We start from the raw sequence: 19,954 nt of genomic DNA, 5'->3' as shown, positions 1-19,954 counted from the left end.
TTTTCACATAGAAAAGTCTCAGGCCAGCCAGTGTTGTGGTGGTTGAGGCAACAGAATCCCACAGGGATTGCAGTTGGAGTCTTGGATCCAGTAGCTTGAAAAACATGCCGGGTGCTTGGGAGCGCATGCCCAAAGTCCCAAAAGGAGGGAGAAATGGAGAAGGGATTGTGGCATGGACATATGGACATCCCTCACAGGGGTAGGGGATGTGTTCTCGTTCTCTCTCTCTCTCTCCCCCTCCCTCCCTCTCTCCCTCCCTCCCTGCCCCTCTCCCTCTCTCCCTTTCTCCATCTCTTTCTGACAAGGGCAAATGTCCTCTGGCAAATTAAAAAAAATTTCCGTATCTCATCTACCAAGTTTCTTGCAGAGGAACTTTACAAGCAAGTTGAATCACTGAAGTAAGAGATTTTACATTTAGTTTAAAATATATGAAATGCCCACGAAGACATAAGCAACCTTCCCCAATGTTAGAAAATGTTATATTAAAGCTTAAGACACCAAAAATAAAATTAAATTAAACTATTGTTATTAAAATAAATTTTAAAACATAAGATGCGGTAAGGAAAACATTAATGAAATGAAAACAAAATGCTAGTAAATAAATGGAATCTGGGACCAGCAGTTGGTGTATGTCACTGGACTCCCATATAGTCGACCACAGTTCGAGTCCTGGACCCGATGGCTAAAACTCAGGCCGGGCACGTGTGCATGCGTGCCCAAGATCCTGAGAGAATGCAGGAAAAGAGATTGCGGATAGCCATCCTCCCTGGGGGGTGATTTCTCGCTTTTTGTCTCTGTGTCTTTCTGGCGAGCACACATGCCCTATAGCAAATCCCCTCCCCCCCAAAAAAAAGGAATCTAAGCTTGGTCCTTCATCTTCCGAGAGTATCTCTAAGTGGACTTAAAATATTTGCATTATCAAAGCATTTTTCTACACATGTCAAATTTCTCAACGGTACCCTTAGACTTTCTATTCTGTTCTACCTCTAGTGATAATGCAAATTTAAGAATTTCTTAACAGTTCCATATCAGACTAGCAAAGTCAAATATCAATTGACTATCTCTATTACTTTCTCATCTGCTAACCTCCTTGCATTGAGGTTGTCATACCAATTTCCAAAAGCAGGCAATATTCTATTTTCGTCCCCTAAGGTCATGCTAATCTCTTATCTTCTGAAAACTGGCAGAAGTCATTTCTGGATCTTTTAGCTCTTCCCCATCCCTCTTTGTATAAGAGCACAGACACAAAGCCATGACTGTCAGGCAAAAATCACAATGTGACTCACGGGTGACTGCCACTCCTTATTTCATGGACATTCTGAATAGTGTCCACCAGAACATGAAACGGTTATGCACAATTAAAGTAAAATACCCTCTAGAACACACAGGTCTCCGTTTCTTCTCAACTAGAGAACACATTCTGGGAGTTTTTCTTGTGATGAGAATAAACATTGGGTAGTTCTGGTAAGCAGTAAATGAGTCTTTGTACAAACAATAATTCTATCTTGTGCTGTACCGTCCACATAAAAAAGGTGGTTGAGAAAGATCAGTACATAAAAATGTAGGCCAAGAAGCAACCAAAATAGCTTATTAAATACTATAAACAGTGAAAATTATTTAATGCAGCAAATTATACATTCAATATTGACTTGTTAATAAACTTAAAAGTTTCTTATGCTTAAACAGAATTTCAAGAATGATGAAAGTACAGAAGTTGTCAAGATTTCCATTAATTTAGGGTCTGCAGTGCTATAATGTCAAGTTGTTGAATCCAAAATGATACTATTCAAATGGTAGTAAATATTAGCTCTATTCATATAACATTTAATGTAGGTCATAAAACTAACGGATCTTCATCTGTAGCTCAAAAGAGAGCATTTCAAAATAGTGAAGTGTTTAGTGAACACATTTTCAAATTGCTAAACTGAATTACAAAATGGAAATGGTGTTTTAGGAAGAAGGCTCTTCTTCTCTATCTTCCTTTATGATAGGAGATGATTTTCTTTTTCTCGGCAAAATGAAAAATGGAAAGAAGCCCCTCTTCTGTGTTTAAATAGTAATGATATTTGGGCATTAGTTCTGTATATTTCTGGGTTCACTTGGTATTAACCACGAGAGGAAATCTGTGAAGGTCATATTGTCTAATTGTGAACAATCTGGCAAGAACCTGAAAATCTGACAAACTTAAAGGGTGCAAGCCAGAGGACTCTGCATCTCCAAGCTCCTTCCTTGCAATCTTGGTTTTTAAAAGTTGGGAATTCAAATTCAAAGTAAAGCAAGAATCTCATGTTCCAAGGAGCACATCAATTCTGTCTACCAAAATTCAAAGCTAGATTAAGGAAAAATCAAAACATTACAAAGCATAAAGAGAGAAGGTGAAAAGTTGGAAGGAGAGAACCAAAAAAAAAAAAAAAAAAAAATTAAATAAAGCATGTTAGACAGATATGCTCCCAGGAACTGATGAATATTTGGACTTAGTCTTTATCAGTCTTTAAGATATAAAGACAGGAGAAAGAAATCAGCTATAAGACAAAGAGTGTTTTAAACATTGAGCCTTGTGTTTTACCACATGTATCATGAAATCATTGAGCTACATAATATTCAAGGGGAAAAAGGGCTGAAAATGTTTAGCTAGCATATAATTTGGACACATCATTAAAAAAAGCAATAAAAATAAAATTAAGAAAACAAGAGAAAGGGGCCCATGCTGTATAGCCCATGAATTTCATCGGCTTTATCGTGAAAGTTTATTGTTTTTAATCCTAGTACAATCAGCTACCAGTTACATACAGTAAAAAACAAAAACAGCCACAAAGCAATGATGATAGAGATAGTCTGTGACATCATACAGTGGAGGAAATACTCTGTTGGAATCCTCCAGCAGACCCCCACCTGGCTTCAGCAGTTAAGCTATCACTCCCTCCCTCCCCAAAATAGTTAAAAAGAAAAATCGTCTTGCTTGTGTAAGCAAGATTCTAATACCTCTTGGGGACACTGGAGAACTTTAAAAACTAAAGCAGTAGAAACAAAACAAAAACTGAAACGTGGAAGCAGGTGACACACAAAGAAGCTCCATGAGGCCTTGGCTTCAGATCACCTCAAAGCGAACCACCTGGAAAGAAAAGAAAAGGTTGTCAGGCCAAGAAAGGAAGGAAAGTTCAGTAGACACATCATGCCACTCATTCTCAAATCTATAGAATCCAAATTTTTCCCAATTTGTGCATTTTTAAAGTGAGCCAGGTTGCAGAAAATTGCTTCCTTTCCCACTACTCTATATTGTACACATTAGCAACTAGCATGTACTTACTCTTTTAGAACTAGAACATAATGCAGGAAGAGAGCACGTTGGCAAAGCATGCTATCTTCTTTATCTCAAACCCTCTGAAGCAACCACACAGTAGGCTATGTATGCCTGTGTACCCTTACCTTAGAGGAATAACGACTCCGTTCAAAAACTAAGTCTCATATATATTTGGTTCGATTGAGGGCTTTTTCAGCCAGGTGACCACTTTCATCTGTGATCTTCTCCCAATCAGTCTGTCCGACCACAAAACCTATGGCCCTTTTCCTATCTGCGTCCTTCTTTTCTTCCAGATCTGCCCATCTCACCTAAAAAGAGCACAGCATTAGGTGGACCCTTCGGGAAATATAGTACATACTCCCTCCCTCTCTGGATAATCTAAGACGTAGGATAACTCATTAAAAATGACAAATTTTAAAAACTAAAAATTAACCTGGGAGAATTGGAGAAAGCCATATATTTTGTCATCCTGTCTCTATTCAACCCCATCCAATCCATTCTGCCAGTGTGATTTTCCTAAAATCCACATAGTTGTGACTCTCTTCTGCTTTAAATCCTTCCTCTCTACCTACAATGTAAAAGCCCAAGCACTCAGGTCTCTGTTGACCTAGGCCCCACCAGGGGTCTTACAACGTCTCTGGCCAATGACTGGCATTTTATACAAGCCATACAGACTTAATTCTAGTTCTTAGAGCATGTCCAGTCACTTCATGGCTCTGTAAGTGTGCACACACTTGTCTTTTCCTAAAGCAGAGTTTCCCTGATTTTGTCCATCTTCCCTGCTTGGTCCCGCTTTTTCTCTTTGCCAATCAAATAATTAATCACTGCCTTCCCATTATTATTTCTTGGTTTTGATGTATCTACTTAAAATTTTTTTCTTTATTCATGATACAGCATGTGTGCACACAAGACAGAAAGAGAGAGAGATGAGCACCCTCCACAGAATAAGGTCATGCTGTGAGCTCCTCCCTCTAGTCATCCAGCCAATCAGACCCTGGGCCCCTGTGTGTGTGCCTGGTGTGTTTCAGGTTGGTCAGGGGCTCAGACTACAGTCACCATATGGGATCCAGCTTCCCTTGAGCAGTACACTACCCCTGTGCCATGGAGCCGGGTATGTGTCTACTTTTGAATTTCCACAGTGTATTGCAATTATCCATGTACAGATCTGTGTTCCCTAATAGGCTATAAACACTCCAGATCAAGGACTGAGTTTTACTTACCTCTACACAATAAATTTTTCTTGAAATTGAATCTTAGAGGGACCAACAGTTGGCGTGATGGCTATGTCACTGGACTCCCATGTAGCCAACTGTGGCTCAAGTCCCGGACCCGGTGGCTTAAACTCAGGCTGGGCATGTGTGTGTGCGTGCCCAAGATCCCGAGGGGAGAATGGAGAAGAAGGGACTGCAGCATGGCCATCCCCCCAGAGAGTGATTTTTCGCTTTCTCTCTCTCTGTCTTTCTGGCAAGCGCACGGACACTACAGCAAAAAGCTCTTAAAAAAAAAAGAAAAAAGAAAAAAAGAAAAGAAAAATGAAATTTAATCTTAGAGAAAACAGTGAGCTGATAGTATCACTTTCATTCACGACATAAAAAGACCACGAGACTAACTCAACTGAAATCACCATTTATGGCAAAATTATACCTACAAATATATGGATGAGGGATATTACCTACTGATAAAGATTTTTTTTTTTTTTTAAGTTTTTGCTTAGGGGCACATGCACTCATCAGAGACAGAGAAAAGGCAAGAAATCACCCTCCAGGGGGATGGCCACGCGACAATCCCTTCTCTTTCAGTCTCCTTGGGATTTTGGGCACACACACACACGCACCAGGAGTGATTTTCAATCCACTAGGTTCACAACTCAAACCACACAGTCAGCCATGTGGGATTCAGCACCTTAATCTCCATGCCACCCGCTGGCCCCAGTACTCTAAATTTTCTTTCTTTGGCCACCTTGTAGTTTATTTTCACATTTACCACTTTCTTTCTTTTTTAAATTTTTATTTAACTTTATTTATTTTAATTTTTACCAGAGAGAGACAGAATGAGAGAGAGAAAGAAGTGAGAAAGCAAGCAGCCAGGTTGGGAATCCACCCTTAACCACCATGCCACTTGCTGGCCTCCTACTCTGAATTTTTAAGAACATCGATTCTTACATGTTATGTTAACAAAGCATTAAAAGTCCAAATGCTTACAGAGAGACTAGAAAACTGCTGTTTGCAATGCACAGTACCAAAGTCTGGACATATTTTAAATACGGCCTTTGATGTATGACAAGGAGAAGGAACAAGGAGAAGAAACAGTGGAGCTGGGAATGCATGTAGTCCTGTGGTACACTGACCTTCCTTATTACCCGTGGTAGGACTGGTAATAGTATCACCGGCCTTCTAAAAGCAATCATTTGGGCAAGGGGAAGTCGTAGTCATAACAGTGGTGAGAAATTGGTTAACACCTGACTCTCTTTAAGTAGATTTTTAGTGTATAGAAAAGCCATGGCTCAATAGTCTTTAAGAGCCTTAGTAAGAAGCCTAATAAGGTGTGCTTTGGTCTTCAAAGTTGGGCCCCTCTACCCATTAAAGCTGGTATAATGATTCTGATTAATTTATACACACTCTCATAGTCCCATTTGGGATTTAGGATACACATTTTAGAGAAAGATGACTGTGTTAAAGGGCATGAAGATAGACAGATTGGCCACTGAACAAAGTGGCCACAGTAAATTTAACTCTATACCCAAGGTATCCTCAGCACAGAATTACATACAATGATTTACCACACTCTACTACTTTTCTTTTCTTTTTTAACTTGTTACAGGGCATATGTACCTATCAGAGAGGGGGAGGTAGGGAGAGGGGAAGGGAAAGTGAGACAGCACTCCTCTTGGGGGAGGGGATGGTCATGATGCAATCTCTTTTCCTCCATTCTCCTCTTAGGATTTTGGGCATGCACACACACACACAGGAACCCAGCCTGTCTTCTAAGTTTCTGGGTCTGGGACTTGAACCACATAATTGGCCATGTGGGATCCAGCCACCTTAACCAATATGCCACAACTGGTCCCACACCCTGCTACTTTTAAATCTGCAGTTTAAATAATAAGCCTTTTAGGGACCAGCAGTTAGCGTAATGGCTATGTCGCTGGACTCCCATGTAGTTGACCACGGTTCGAGTCCCGGACCTGGTGGCTTAAACTCACGCCGGGTGCATGTGTGTGCGTGCCCAAGATCCCGAGAGGAGAATGGAGGAGAAGGGATTGAGGCATGGCCATCCCCTCTGGGGGGTGATTTCTCACTTTCTATCTCTCTGCCTGTCTGTCTGTCTGGCGAGTGCACGCGCCCTATAGCAAAAACCTCTATGTAAAATCTGGCTCCTTTAACCACTGTGCTATAGGGTTGGCCCTATTGAAATATTTCTAAAATAGGGCCAAGTGGTAGTGCAGTGGTAACACAACTGGACCCACATAGGAAAGGTTCTCGGTTTGAGTCCCTGAGGCCTCCCTGAGCACACTGGATGCGCATGCATGTCTGTGATCCGGGACGACAGGGGTTTGGAGTGGACTGCAGCGTCAGGACACTGCTGGGCATTTCTTCACTCCAACTCCTGGGAAGAAATAAATGACAAAAAAAGAAAAGAGCTCTGTGCCTGGTATACAGTAGTCAAAGCAATTAGCCATTATTTACAGATAAAAAAAAAGAAAGGGGACTAGCAGATGGCATAATTGGTACGTTGCTGGACTCCTACATGGCCGACCACGGTTTGAGTCCCACACCCAGCAGCTTGAAACTCACACTGGGTGCATGTGTGTACATACCCAAAATCCCAGGAGGAGAGTGGAGAAAGGACTGCAGAGTAGCCATCCTCCCGTGGGGTGATTTCTCACTTTTTGTCTCTGTGGTGAGTGCATGCATTCTATAACAAAAATCTCTTTAAAAAAATAAATAAATAAAAAAGACAGGACCAGCAGATGAGTAATAGTTATGCTGCTAGATCCCCATGTAGTAGACGGCTGTTTGAGTCCCGGACCCAGTGGCTTAAACTCACACCGAGCAAGTATGTGCGTGTGTCCAAAATCCTGAGAAGAGACTGAAGTGTGGCCATCCCACTGGGGGGTGATTTCTCGCTGTTTCTCTTGTCTCTGTGTCTCTGGTGAGCACACGTGCCCTATAATAAAAATCTCTCTTAAAAAAAAAAAAAAAAAGACAGGACCAGGAGATGGCATAATAGTTACGTTGCTGTATTCCCATCCAGTTGACCATGGTTTGAGTCCCAGACCCAATGACTTAAACTCACACCGAGAGCATGTGCATGCATGCCCAAAATCCTGAGGAGAATAGAGGAGAAGGTATTGCAGTGTGGCCATCCCCCCGGGAGGGATTTCTCACTTTCTGTCTCTCCAGCAAGTGCGTGCGCCCTATAGCAAAAGTCTCTCTCTCTAAAAAAGAAAGAGAGGGACCAGCAGTTAGCATAATGGCTATGTTGCTGGACTCCCATGTAGCCGACCGCGGTTCGAGTCCCGGACCTGGTGGCTTAAAACTCACGCCAGGCATGTGTGCGTGCGTGCCTAAGATCCCGAGAGGAGAATGGAGGAGAAGGGATTGCAGTGTGGCCATCCCCCATGAGGGGTGATTTCTCGCTTTCTGTCTCTCTGTCTGTCTGGCGAGCGCACGCGCCCTATAGCAAAAACCTCTTAAAAAAGCAAGAAAGAAAGAAAGAAAGAAAGGAAGGAAGGAAGGGGAAACTATTTTTAAAATAGAATTTAGCAATGAGAAATAATCACCTTCCATGGTCAACAATGAAATACAAATTAAAGTACACATGAGCTACCATTTTATACCTAACTAAGCAACTAAAACTTTTAAAAAATAAACTTTATCTTACAGCCTAGCCATTTAAGTAAAATTCTAGTATGATCAACTACACAGAACCAACATTTTGTTAGAGTGGAAGTTAATACCAGGAACTCACCTAGTATTTGTAAAAAGCTAAATTATTAAAGAGAGTATTAGTCAACTGAGTAAAAACAAATTAGAGAAAAATATTTCTGGGGAAGGATAAGTAATGTATTCTGCATTCTTTGCTATCTATAGGATCTCCTTGCACTTTGAGGTTGATTTGGGAGAATTTTAAAACCATCTGACATCAATTTTATAAGGCTGGGGAGGAGAGTTAAGAGGAGACACTTTAAAGAATTAGGAGGGGGCTAGCTGATGGCATAGTTGTTAAGGTGGCAAGATCCCACATGGGTAACTATATGGTTTGAGTCCCAGACCTGGCAGCTTGAAAAACACATTGGGTATGTGTGTATATAAGCCCAAAATACTAAGAGGAGAAGGGACTGTGGCATGGCCATCATCTCTCCTGTCTCTTGTCTTTCTCCAGTGAGTGCATGCATCCTATAGCAAAACAAACAAAAAAGGATGTGTAGAACTCAATTCACTTTGGCCACCCAACTTAACAAAGCAAACTGTATAGGCTCACATGCTCCTTATTGAAGAGAGCAATAGTGAACTGAGTAAAAACAAATTAGAGAAAAATATTTCTCATTTCAGATTATTCATTGTTTCCAGAACTGAAGTATTTCTAGGAGGAATCACTCCTATTTCTGTTAGCCCCAACCTTAAAATTGGAATGAGAGAGCCAGCTGTTGGCATGGTGGTTAAGGCACCTGAATCCCACATGACCAACTATGTGATCTGAGTCCCGGACTTGGAGGCTTGAAAAACACATGCAAGTGTGCATGCCCAAAATCACAAGAGAAGAATGGAGGAGAAGGGATTGTGGCATAGCTACTCCCTCTGGGGGTGGGAGTGCTTTCTCACTTTCCCCCTCTCTTTCTCTCTTCAGGGAGTATATGTGTCCTGTAGCAAATTCAAAAAACAAACAAACAAACAAACAAAAAACCACTGTAATAAGGGGTATCAGGACAAGTAGTTCTTGGGTGGGTCTGGGCATAAATGGAAGGTCATTAATGAGATCCTCTTGTATCCCCTCAAGCTACACAGACAAGGACAGGTTTATGTCCTGTCTACGGTACGGAAGGGTTTTGAAACTTGAATTTTTTTAGAATGGTAACTCACTGTAATGAAGTTTTATCGGCACTTTTATCCATTTGAGATAAAGTATTCTTTTACTATTCAAGCACTGAGGAAATTCACTTAAAAAGAAATACAAAGAAATGATGCATAAAGATAGTGATGTTAAAACTTTACCCTTAATTAAAGAAATGCAAAATGAGAAATCATTTTTTTTTACCTAGCAGATTATCAAGTTAAAAAGTTTGATAATAGCACTGCTGATCTAAATGTGGAAAAACAGGGATTTACTTATAAATGGGTGAATAATTTTATATTATCTGTCAGAATTATATATCACATATTATGATCTTGCAGTTCTAGCACTAAAAATTCACCCTAGTGATATATTTGCCAAGACCTATGCACCGTGCATGACTTCCGCCACAGTATCTATATTAGCAATAAAATGGAAATAGCATAAGCATCTATCAATAAGGAACTGGGTAAATAACTGATGGTAGGCTCAACCATGGTAGTACAGACAGTGTCACTGTTCGGGAGGTTGAAAACCACATGGAAGGCCTGGGTTTGACTCCCAGGCCAGCCTGAACATGTCAGGCACAGATGCCTGTGCTTATAACCCTAGCTTATTGGGAGGCTGGGGCAGCAGCACTGCCACGCGGCAATACTCTGTCAAAAATATCTACCTCTGTCTGACTTTACTTTCTCTCCTTCTTTATAAAGGGCGGGGGGGGGGGAATGATATTTTTTTAAAGAGCTTCCTATCCTACCAATCAATCAATGGCACGCTAGGTAGCTCTTTGACTCCCACATGGCAGAGTACTGGGCTTGGCAGCTTCCTTTCTCACATTCCCTGTCTCTATCTGTCTCTGGTGAGTGCATGTGCCCTGTAGCAAATTTAAAATAAATAAATTAAATTAAATAAGTTATTCTTTTAAACCAATTAACTTAAAAAAAAACGGGACCAGCAGATGGTGTAATGGTTATATTGTCGAACTCCCACATAGTTGATTGACTGCAGTTCGAGTCCTGGACCTGGCAGATTAAAACTCACACCAGGAGCACGTGCGTATGTGTACTTATGTCCAGAATCCTGAGAGGAGAATGGAGTCAGGATTGTGGTGTGGTCATCTCTACTGGGAGGTAATTTCTCTTTCTGCAAAAATCTCCCTTCACAGAAATAACAGAAAGTCAGGGCTGGCATTGTTGTCTCACAGTTAATGGAGCTGGATTCCACATAGCCAACAGTGGTTCAAGCCCTGACCCTGGTATCAGCAGCTTAAAAATCATGCCAGGCAGGGCTGGCAGGTGGCATGGTGGTTGAGGGCACTGGACTCCCATATGGCCAACTGTGGTTTGAGTCCTGGACCTGGCAGCTTGCTTTCCTGTTTTCTCTCTCTCTCTCCTTCTCTTTTGTTCTGTCCCTCTCTGGTCAAATTAAAAATAAAATAAAATAAAAAAAGTTAAATAAAATAATTTTTTCTTTTTGAAGAGGTTTTTGCTATAGGATGAGTGCACTCACCAGAAATGCAGACAGAGACAGAAAGCAAGAAATCATCCCCTGGGGAGGATGGCCATGCCACAATCCCTTCTCCTCCATTCTCCTCTCAGGATCTTGGGCACGCATGCACATACACCTGGCATGAGTTTAAGCCACCAGGCCTGGGACTTGAACCGTGGTCAACTACATGGGAGTCCAGTGATAGCCATTATGCCAACTGCTGGTCCCATAAATAAAATAATTCTTAAAAAAAAAAAAATCATGCCAGGCACATATGTGTGCATGCCCAAAACCCAGACAGGAGAGAGAAGTGGAAAAGAAGGGATTATGGCATGACTGCACCCTACTGGGGGGTGCTTTCTCCTACATCTCCCTTACAAGCTCATGTGCCTTCTGGCTAGGAATAAAAAAGTCTACATATATAGAAAGATCAAGATGAGCTAGCTGAAAAAAGCTTGTGTAAAACACTGTGGTGATCCCTCCCATCACTGTGGTGATTCCCTCAGTATCCTTAGGGAATTGGTTCCTGGACCCCTGAGGATACCAAAATCTACACAAGCTTAGGTACTTCTTGTAAAAGGGTATAGTATTTGCACATAACCTACACACATCCTTCCTATACTTTAAATTATCTCTAGATTACTTATAATAGCTAATATAATTAAATGCTACATAAATAGCTGTCATACTGCACTCTTCACAAGAAAAAGAGAGCCTGAGCATTCAGTAGACTGGACCATCGGAGGCGTAACTGCACGGTACACGTAAGTAACAACGTAACATAATCTCTGGTTGGCAAATTTGCAGATGCAGAACCCACACATACAAAGGGCTGACTGTCTATTTAATATGATCCCTTTGCTTTGTTATTTTGCTTTTAAGGAAAATATTTATTTTACTTTTATGTTTACACTTTCTCTTTGGGAAGATCATCCACTCTCCGGTTTTAAATATCATTTCCTCAAATTTATTATTTCAGTCTGCTTTTTCCCACAAACTTTACACAAGTAAATCCAATAGTCAATTTAACAATTTCACTTAGATTTCTATCTTAATTGGTCCCTCACTGAACTCTTAATTTTTTTAAAGAAGTATTTTATTAACTTAATTTATTATTACTATTTTTTAATTTGGCCAGAGAAAGAAGGAAAGTGAGAAAGCAAGCTGCCAGGTCTGGGACTCGAACCATGGTCAGCCATGTGGTAGTCCAGTACCTCAACCACTATGCCAGCCGCCGGTCCCCTGAACTCTCAATTTTTCACCCTCAAGCTTAAAAATTTCCCAGATTTCTCTCTTTCAGTAAATGGCATTACATACATGGAGTACTCATGGCTAGAATCCCAAGAAATCACCCTTAATTCCATCTTCTCTTGGGCCCTCCACATCTTATCCATTAACAAGTTCCATATATTTGTTTCAACACCCTGCTTTGCATCTGACTATTCTGCCTCAGACAAAATGGCACAAGTGAACATTTCCAAATCCTGTAAGGTTAACAACATGCTTACCATGTGAGGTTCTGGTCTCCATTTTTAAAGTTACTTGTACATTTTGACCTGATAATCTGTAAGATCTGACTCCTTTTTTAGGTGTACAATACAATACAGAATAAACTAAATCACTCTTAACATCATTCGTGTGGTTATCTGCCCATAAATTTCCAAAGCCGGAAGCCTAACTGGGCTTTTTGTGTGGTGGCAGTTACTGGTAAAGTCTCTTACCCTCTTCTTCCCAGGCTCAGAAGCGCGGGTATCATAATCATCGGGAAGCTGAAGATAATCCTCCATTCTGCTGGCTATGGCCTCCCAGTCACGTTTCCTTTTAGTCCCAGTCCTCAAGCCATCCAACTTGTCTGAGGGACAAACACAGAGCCGCAGCATTAGGGAACAGTGTGAGTTTGTACACAGCACACAAACAAGGGAAAGAAGGCTGGAACACTTTCGGAGAGCGCGTCCATATTTTTGAGTGCAGCATCACTTGCAGATCCAAACTATCTTCTTGGTTGAGATAGCAAGTTCTGTGTAATTCTCATTGTTTGTCTGGTGTTTGGCGGGCATTACTTTATGATGTCGATCTGAGTATCAAATATGGGCAAAGCAAGAAAAGGCACTTTACTGGCCTCTGTGTCCTCCCTCTCCCCCACAAAGTTACACTTCACTTCTCATATTCTGAAGGAAAATGCAAAGTTGGATTTTTCTAAAGATGGTTTCTTTTCTTCCACTCTTTTTGTTTGTTTGTTTTTAATACAATATTAACATCACCTATCTGATCTTCAGTCGTGAACTGCAGTGCATGAACAATACTGTGCCATAGGAAAAGCAGCTGGTTCCAATAACATAATAAGCCAAGGTAACATTCAAAAGGTTTTAGATGAACAGTTTCTTTGAATTTTGGCTGCCGTGAGTTTTCACCATGAGTGTTTATGAATAAGGTGACTGAGATCACAACTTTCTTTGGTTATATTCTCAAGTACTGTTGGCCATTCTGAGGTCAGGGCTACTCAGCCAAAGTGACCAGATCTGGTATTTCTGAATCCTGAATCTGAGAAGGCTTGGCTCCCCAAGAGGCCAAACACCATAATCAATGAAATGAATAGGGATTGTGGATTCAGAAATTTTGAGACATGAGTTTAGGTGTCTTAAAGAAGAATATGCGATGAAAATGTGTTGTGTCTTTTTTATTGGTAATTTCGAGTATTACATGTGGCATATTATGAGTCATATACATTTTTAACTATACTGAAGCACTGAAATGTTTACTGAAGTTATATAAACACACTATTATTAAGCAGGCCAACAACAGAAAGTCTAAAAACCTTAGAAACACACAATAATCACACTTCATTAAACTCCATAAAGGGTACAGAGTGTATATAATAGAAATATTTTAGGCATCAAGTTGGAGAGAATTTGATATGAAAATAAAACTGCAGTGGAAGCGATGGCAGGAGAGAGAGTGAGTTTATGCTTCAAATGTAAGGGTTTTACACACAACTACCTAAACTGGCTTTAAAAACCAGTAAGATCTTATATACTTGGAAAAGCTTTTAGTCCTAAACCCCTCCCAATGAAAGCAATTATCATCGAACAACTACTAAGGTAAACTGCAACTCTTTACAAAACTCAAGAAAATTTTAACATCACATTTTGGCAAGATTTTAACAAGATAGGCCCAACAGAACCAGTCTTCCAATCTCTGTAAATTACATGCAGTTTCAAATAACTTTATCTACATGTATGCGATGAGCCATACTACTCGTGATCTTAAAGTGATCCCTTAACCGCACCAGGACCCAGAATACAGTATTAGAAAGCCAATAAAGCCCCACAAACAATAAAACTGTTCTCAGTTCAACACTGAATGATTTTACCAAAAGAGCAGGAAGCACCAACACATTTATTAAAAAACCTCAATGGATTTCAAAGTTAATAAGATCACCTTCGGCACAGACACACTTTAAAGGGAAAATGTCATATTTCAATTCCTAGAATAGAGCATGGCCAGACGACGGTGCAGAAGAGCACTGTGAAAACTGCAAGAACTTTTCCTTACATACTGGGTATATGACAGGAGTTAGGGACTAGTAGTTCCACATTTGCCACACGGGAGTTCAGAAAACCATGCATTTCTATTTTGCAGATTCTTGTTTGAAATGTTTAATTTGAAATTTTATCATGCACGCGTTTAAAATTTCCTTCTGGGGGCCAATGAAAGGCTCGCACCACTTCTACAGGGCATACTGTAAACCCAAACACAGACTGATGGCATAAGGTGAGAGAAGAGGAATTGGGAGTGTTGATTACAGGAAGAAGACTGGTGTCCTATATACTCACTAAAGGTTTTTGAAGGTCTGAGTTCTAAAAAATGAAGTTTTAAACCCAATTTGGCAAGTCACAGATACCACATCTTCCAGTCAGCATATATTATTATAGCACAGAAAATATCTTTAGAGAACATCTATGCATTTTTCTAAAGGTAACTGGCATTTCTGAACATCTGTTCGAGGTGAACACACATGGGTTATGTGCCTAGAGAAATAATTATAACATTCCAACTGTGAAGACATGAGTCTGTCTGACATGCAGGCCAATATACGAGGACTCCTAAGTAGAGACAAATGATACTAACATGAGAAAAGCAAAAGTACTTCATATACAGAACCTAAGTTAAGATGATACCAATCTCAGTATTCTAGTTCTCATAGTCTGTGAAGCTAAATTCATATCACTAGAATTTAAGTAGCTTCAATGCTGAATCCCAGCACCTGATGTGTCATGGAACACCGACCCTTGCATTAGGATGCCTGTGTCCCAGCTGGCAAGAGTCAGCCAGGTTGGGCTGAAGGTAGGTCAACAAACAGATGCCCATGCCAGATGCAGCTCAGGCCTATTCCAAACTGTTCTCAAATTATACTACTTTCAATTTAACATTTTGACACAAAGTGAACTGCATGTAATACTGAATGAGCTATAAATTAAGAATCTGCAATGAGCGGCTGACAGGTGGCATGGTGGTCAAGGTCACTGGACTCCCACATGGCCGACTGCTGTTTGAGTCCCGGACCTGGTGGCTTTCTCTCTCTCTCTCTGTCCCTCTCTAATCTAATTAAAATAACAAAACAAACAAACATAGATAAAAATAATTCTTAAAAAAAAAGAATCTGCAATGAGATATAACCAACTGCTTCAAAGATTATAGGTAAGTATTTTGTCACTGGCAGACTCAAATTCCTCAGTTTCAGATTCAGCTCCTCCTCTAGCTCAAACTAACACTGTTAACAATGTTAATATGTTCCTACTTGGCATAATCATGTTTCCAAGAGCAATTTAAGAATATTGGTAAAATACCCAGAAAATAAACTGTACCTGGTAATAAAATATATCAAATGTGCTATGATAAGGTAGGCAACATAAACAGCCTAATTCTCAGATGCAAGATCCTCATATTTTAGAGATGAATCTACTGCTCAGTTGGCTTAATGGACCAACTTCAAAGAAGTTAGCACTTTCAAGAATGCTCATATTCAATTTGCTTTCCTCTATAGCTGGATTAGATCTCAAGATAATACATGGTACAAGACATAAGTCCTTACACAAAATATCATGTCACTCTCATTAAAAACCCAACTGTGGGGCTGGCAGGTGGTGTGTTAGTTAATGAGATGAACTCCCATAAGACCAACTGTGGTTCAAGTCCCAGACTTGGCAGCTTGATTTCTCACTTTCCCTTTCTCTGTCTCTGTCTCTCTCTCTCTCTGATCAAATTAAAAAATAATAACAATAAAATTAAATAAATAATTCTTGAAAAAATAAAAAGCAACTGAAAGCATGTTAGAATTTATTGTCTAGATTTATTCCCAGATCTTTAGTGTCTTCAACTGAAATAGTTTATTAAAAAAAAAAAAAAAAAAAAATCCATCCAGCATGTAGCGTGGAAAGGCAGCTTAAAGTCACCTGGATCCCACATGGCCGGCTGGGCAGCTGGAGTCTCCAGACTCAGTGACTTGAAAAACATACCAGGTATGTGTGCATGAGTGCCCAGAATCCCAAGAGGAGAATGGAGAAGGGATTATGGCATGACTGCCCCCACTGAAGAGGTGGGGGGGGGGCACGCTTCTCACTTTCCGTCTGTCTCCAAGAAGCACATGTGCCCTATAGCAAAAAAAATTTTTTAATTCCATCTGGAATCCATTTTAACATTCTATCTTTAAACTATTCTGAATCTGTATAAAATATATTTTTTGAGAAGCAAAAGGTAGACATGCCAATTTTTTCCAACAATTAAAACCAAGATTAGTATCATCTTTTCTTGAATAACAACCCTAACTAAATTTCATTCTTTCTCTCTTTAGAAACTAGGAAAGTTGGGACCAGCAGCTGGCATAATGACTATGTCGCTGGACTCCCATGTAGTTGACCGCAGTTCAAGTCCCAGACCCAGACCCAGTGGTTTGAACTCACACCAGGTGCATCTGTGTGCATGCCCAAGATCCCGGGAGGAGAAGGGATTGTGGCATGGTCATCCCCCCAGGGGGTGATTTCTCGCTTTCTATTTTTCTGGCAAGCGCAAGCGCTCTATAGCAAAAACCTCTCCAAAAAAAAAAAAAAAAAAAGAAACAAAGAAAGAAAGACACTAGAAAAGCAGAAAATGAATTGGTTCAAGGTTTAACAAGTATTAGCCCAGATCATATATTACATAAGGCCTCCGAAAGATTATATGCTTGTTAAAATACTTATCACTTTTACAATCCACTTATCTATTTTATTTAGGATCTCTCCTTTGCCCCAAAAGATAACTACTATTTAGAGATCCTGAAGAGAGACAATATCCTAGAAATTATGCGTTATTCTAGAGTACAGTTAAGTTTAACATCAAAATAAGTAGAACCAGGGACCAGCAGTTAGTGTAATGGCTATGTCGCTGGACTCCCATGTAGTTGACTGCGGTTTGAGTCCCGGACCCGGGGAGCCTAAAAACTCACGCCAGGCACGTGTGTGTGTGTGTGTGCCCAAAATCCTGAGAGGAGAATGGAGAAGAAGGGATTGTGGTGTGGCTATCCCCCCTGGGGGTGATTTCTTGCTTTCTGTCTCTCTGTCTCTTTCTGGCGAGTGCACGCGCCCTATAGCAAAAACCTCTCCAAAAAAAGAAAAAAAGAAAAGGCAGAACCAAAGCATTATTCAAAAAGCAACTTGTGATTATTCACTTTTCTATATATTTAATTGTATATAAATACACAAATGATTTAAGGTCTAGGGGAAGAGATAGTATGTTGCTATTAATATGTTTTTAGGAATTACTTTATTTTAACATTATTTACTATTATTATTATTATTTTCTAATTAGGCCAGAGAGAGACAGAGAGACAGAGAGAGCGAAAGGGAAAGTGAGAAAGGAAGCCACCAGGTCCAGGACTGGAACCACAGATGGCCATGTGGCAGTCCAGTGCCTCCAACCACCATGCCGCCTGCTGGCTCTGGTTATTATTAATATTTTCTACAGAGGGAAGACTAGTATGAAAATACATCTGTAACCACATATAACTGTCACATTAATATAACAGAAAAAAATTAGATTTACAACAAAGTACCAATTCCTATAATACAGTAATAGTACAGTTTGTGGAACTATCTTTCAACACAGAACCTGGACAATATCAACTAACATAAGCAGTTGGGCAAAATGAAAGATATAATCTATATAACTGTTTGAAAAATAAATTCCTCTCAAATCAGAAACAGACAATATGTCTTAGTGAAGCACTGAATAACTCAAAGTTGTTCTATGAACTCAAGATATTTAGATGATTACTTTAATTTTGAAGCAACAGCATGATACCAGGAAGAGAAACAGAGACTGATAGTTGTAATTCAAACATCGGTAAGGTCAACAGAAAAGTCCTCAGAACATTTTCTTAAATTTTTATTAATTCATCTTAATCAATGTGTTAAACGGTTCTCTTGAAGTGAGGCCAAAAAAAAAAAAAAAAAAAAAATAGAAAAGAAAAAAGAAAAACATCTTGCAGTATCATGAAATACTGAAGGAAGCCATTTGAATATGTCTGATTTTTTGCTTGACAGTAAACTCATACTAAGGAACTCCAAATTTTTATTTATACAATAATTTTAACTGATTTACTTTGTAGTCTGACACTAAAGACAACATGAAGAAGATTTCAATGTAATCTTCTAAAGCAGGCTCCTTAACAAACTGAATTACATATCTACTTCCCACTACCCTAGAAACTCTAACTTATTATACAGGAAAATAACTGCCTTTTAATTAATTTTTAAACTTCAATATTTATTATTATTTATTAGTAGTATCTAAAGGACTCATGATCAGGTTCAACTTTAAATAGCAGTTAAATATATACATATTATATATGGTATATAATATATATATATATATATTTTAAATCTCAGCAGCACCAATATTTCTGATTAATATAAAAGAATGGATTTTAGAAGTGGCAGTATTTTGTTTATTTTGTTATTAAGTTTCTGAGATACTTCCATTTATTCTAAAAACTTTAAATGGTATTAAAGGCAGTTCTTTTACAAGACTTTTATTTTCACTCTGTCATAAGTTATAACTAAAAACTAGCAAAAAAAGACTGGAGGATGTAAGTCAGGCCAAAAATCTTGGTTTAAGCAATAGTTTGGAGGAAATTTGTCCTTCTTATAGCAGAAAGATCTATGACCATTACCATCAGGTATCACATATAAAAACAGGAAAAAGGAAATACCCACCTAGCTTTGCCTCAGATGTGTCCATCTCCCATTTGCTTTTCGGAATGTAACCCTAAATTGTACACAGAGAGAAGCTCGAAGGGTTAGAAAGAGACACATACATGCATATCACTTTTGAACTGGAAAAGCATTAAAACTGGGAATGGATTCAGTTTCCTCACTAGTTATAAATATATCCTTTGGGAAAACACAATCTCATTTTCTCTGAAGAAACTAAATTACTAAATTCACCAAACTTTATGGCAGATTTCAGAGCAGTACTTCAGAATATTATCGTGGAGGTGCTCTGAGGCAGCTATAGTTCAGGATTCGCAATCGTCGTCTGAACAACAGCTGTGCAGCAAATACGGTAGAATGTACAGGTAGTTACCGTGCTGATATCATTCAGAATACTGGGGAATTTGTAATACTATCTGGGTTATCTTCTAAATGCAACTGCTATTCTGAAGTGATAGTAGTCATGAGGTTGAAAAAGTGTTCTTTAAGAGTTACTTTACGTTCCAGTGTAATTTAAAATACTCAAAAGGGAAGAGAAGGATTGATATCACTGAATCAAATTACCTGATTTTGAAGTTCAACCTCATTCTAAAATGACTCAATCCATTTGCCAGTTAGATCTTACAAAGGCTAATTTTATTGAATCCATTTCAGAGTGCTTCTCTTTCATCAGTTAGAAACTAGTTTATTATTTCTGATTTATTTTAAAATTACATTTACTATTATATGAAAACCAGAGATCTTCACAGGCAACTTATATCTTATATTTAATAAAATAATTAGGTAGTTAGCTCATTTCAAACAAACTCACAGAAGGTTTTCAAATTTGCCAATGTGCCTACTCAACTATGTAGTAATCCTTCCT

At 39.3% G+C, this 19,954-nt stretch overlaps 1 protein-coding gene across 5 annotated transcripts in view; it reads right to left on the bottom strand.

Moving 5' to 3' along the window:
• Positions 1–19,954, bottom strand: part of YLPM1 (YLP motif containing 1) — a gene marked incomplete at its 5' end in the record, with an annotated part of 119,472 nt that overhangs the window by 19,603 nt on the left and 79,915 nt on the right. For 2 of the 5 annotated variants that reach the window (XM_027769095.1, XM_014585015.1), the window contains 4 exon segments: positions 2,983–3,112; positions 3,427–3,609; positions 12,565–12,695; positions 19,093–19,144. In XM_027769095.1, coding sequence (XP_027624896.1) covers positions 3,463–3,609; positions 12,565–12,695; positions 19,093–19,144 — 330 coding nt within the window. 5 annotated transcript variants of the gene reach the window in all.

The sequence above is a fragment of the Tupaia chinensis genome, unplaced genomic scaffold, assembly GCF_000334495.1.
Source record: "Tupaia chinensis unplaced genomic scaffold, TupChi_1.0 Scaffold148607_1, whole genome shotgun sequence".
NCBI classification, from domain to species: Eukaryota; Metazoa; Chordata; class Mammalia; order Scandentia; family Tupaiidae; genus Tupaia; species Tupaia belangeri.
This window is presented reverse-complemented; position numbering and strand designations above follow the sequence as displayed.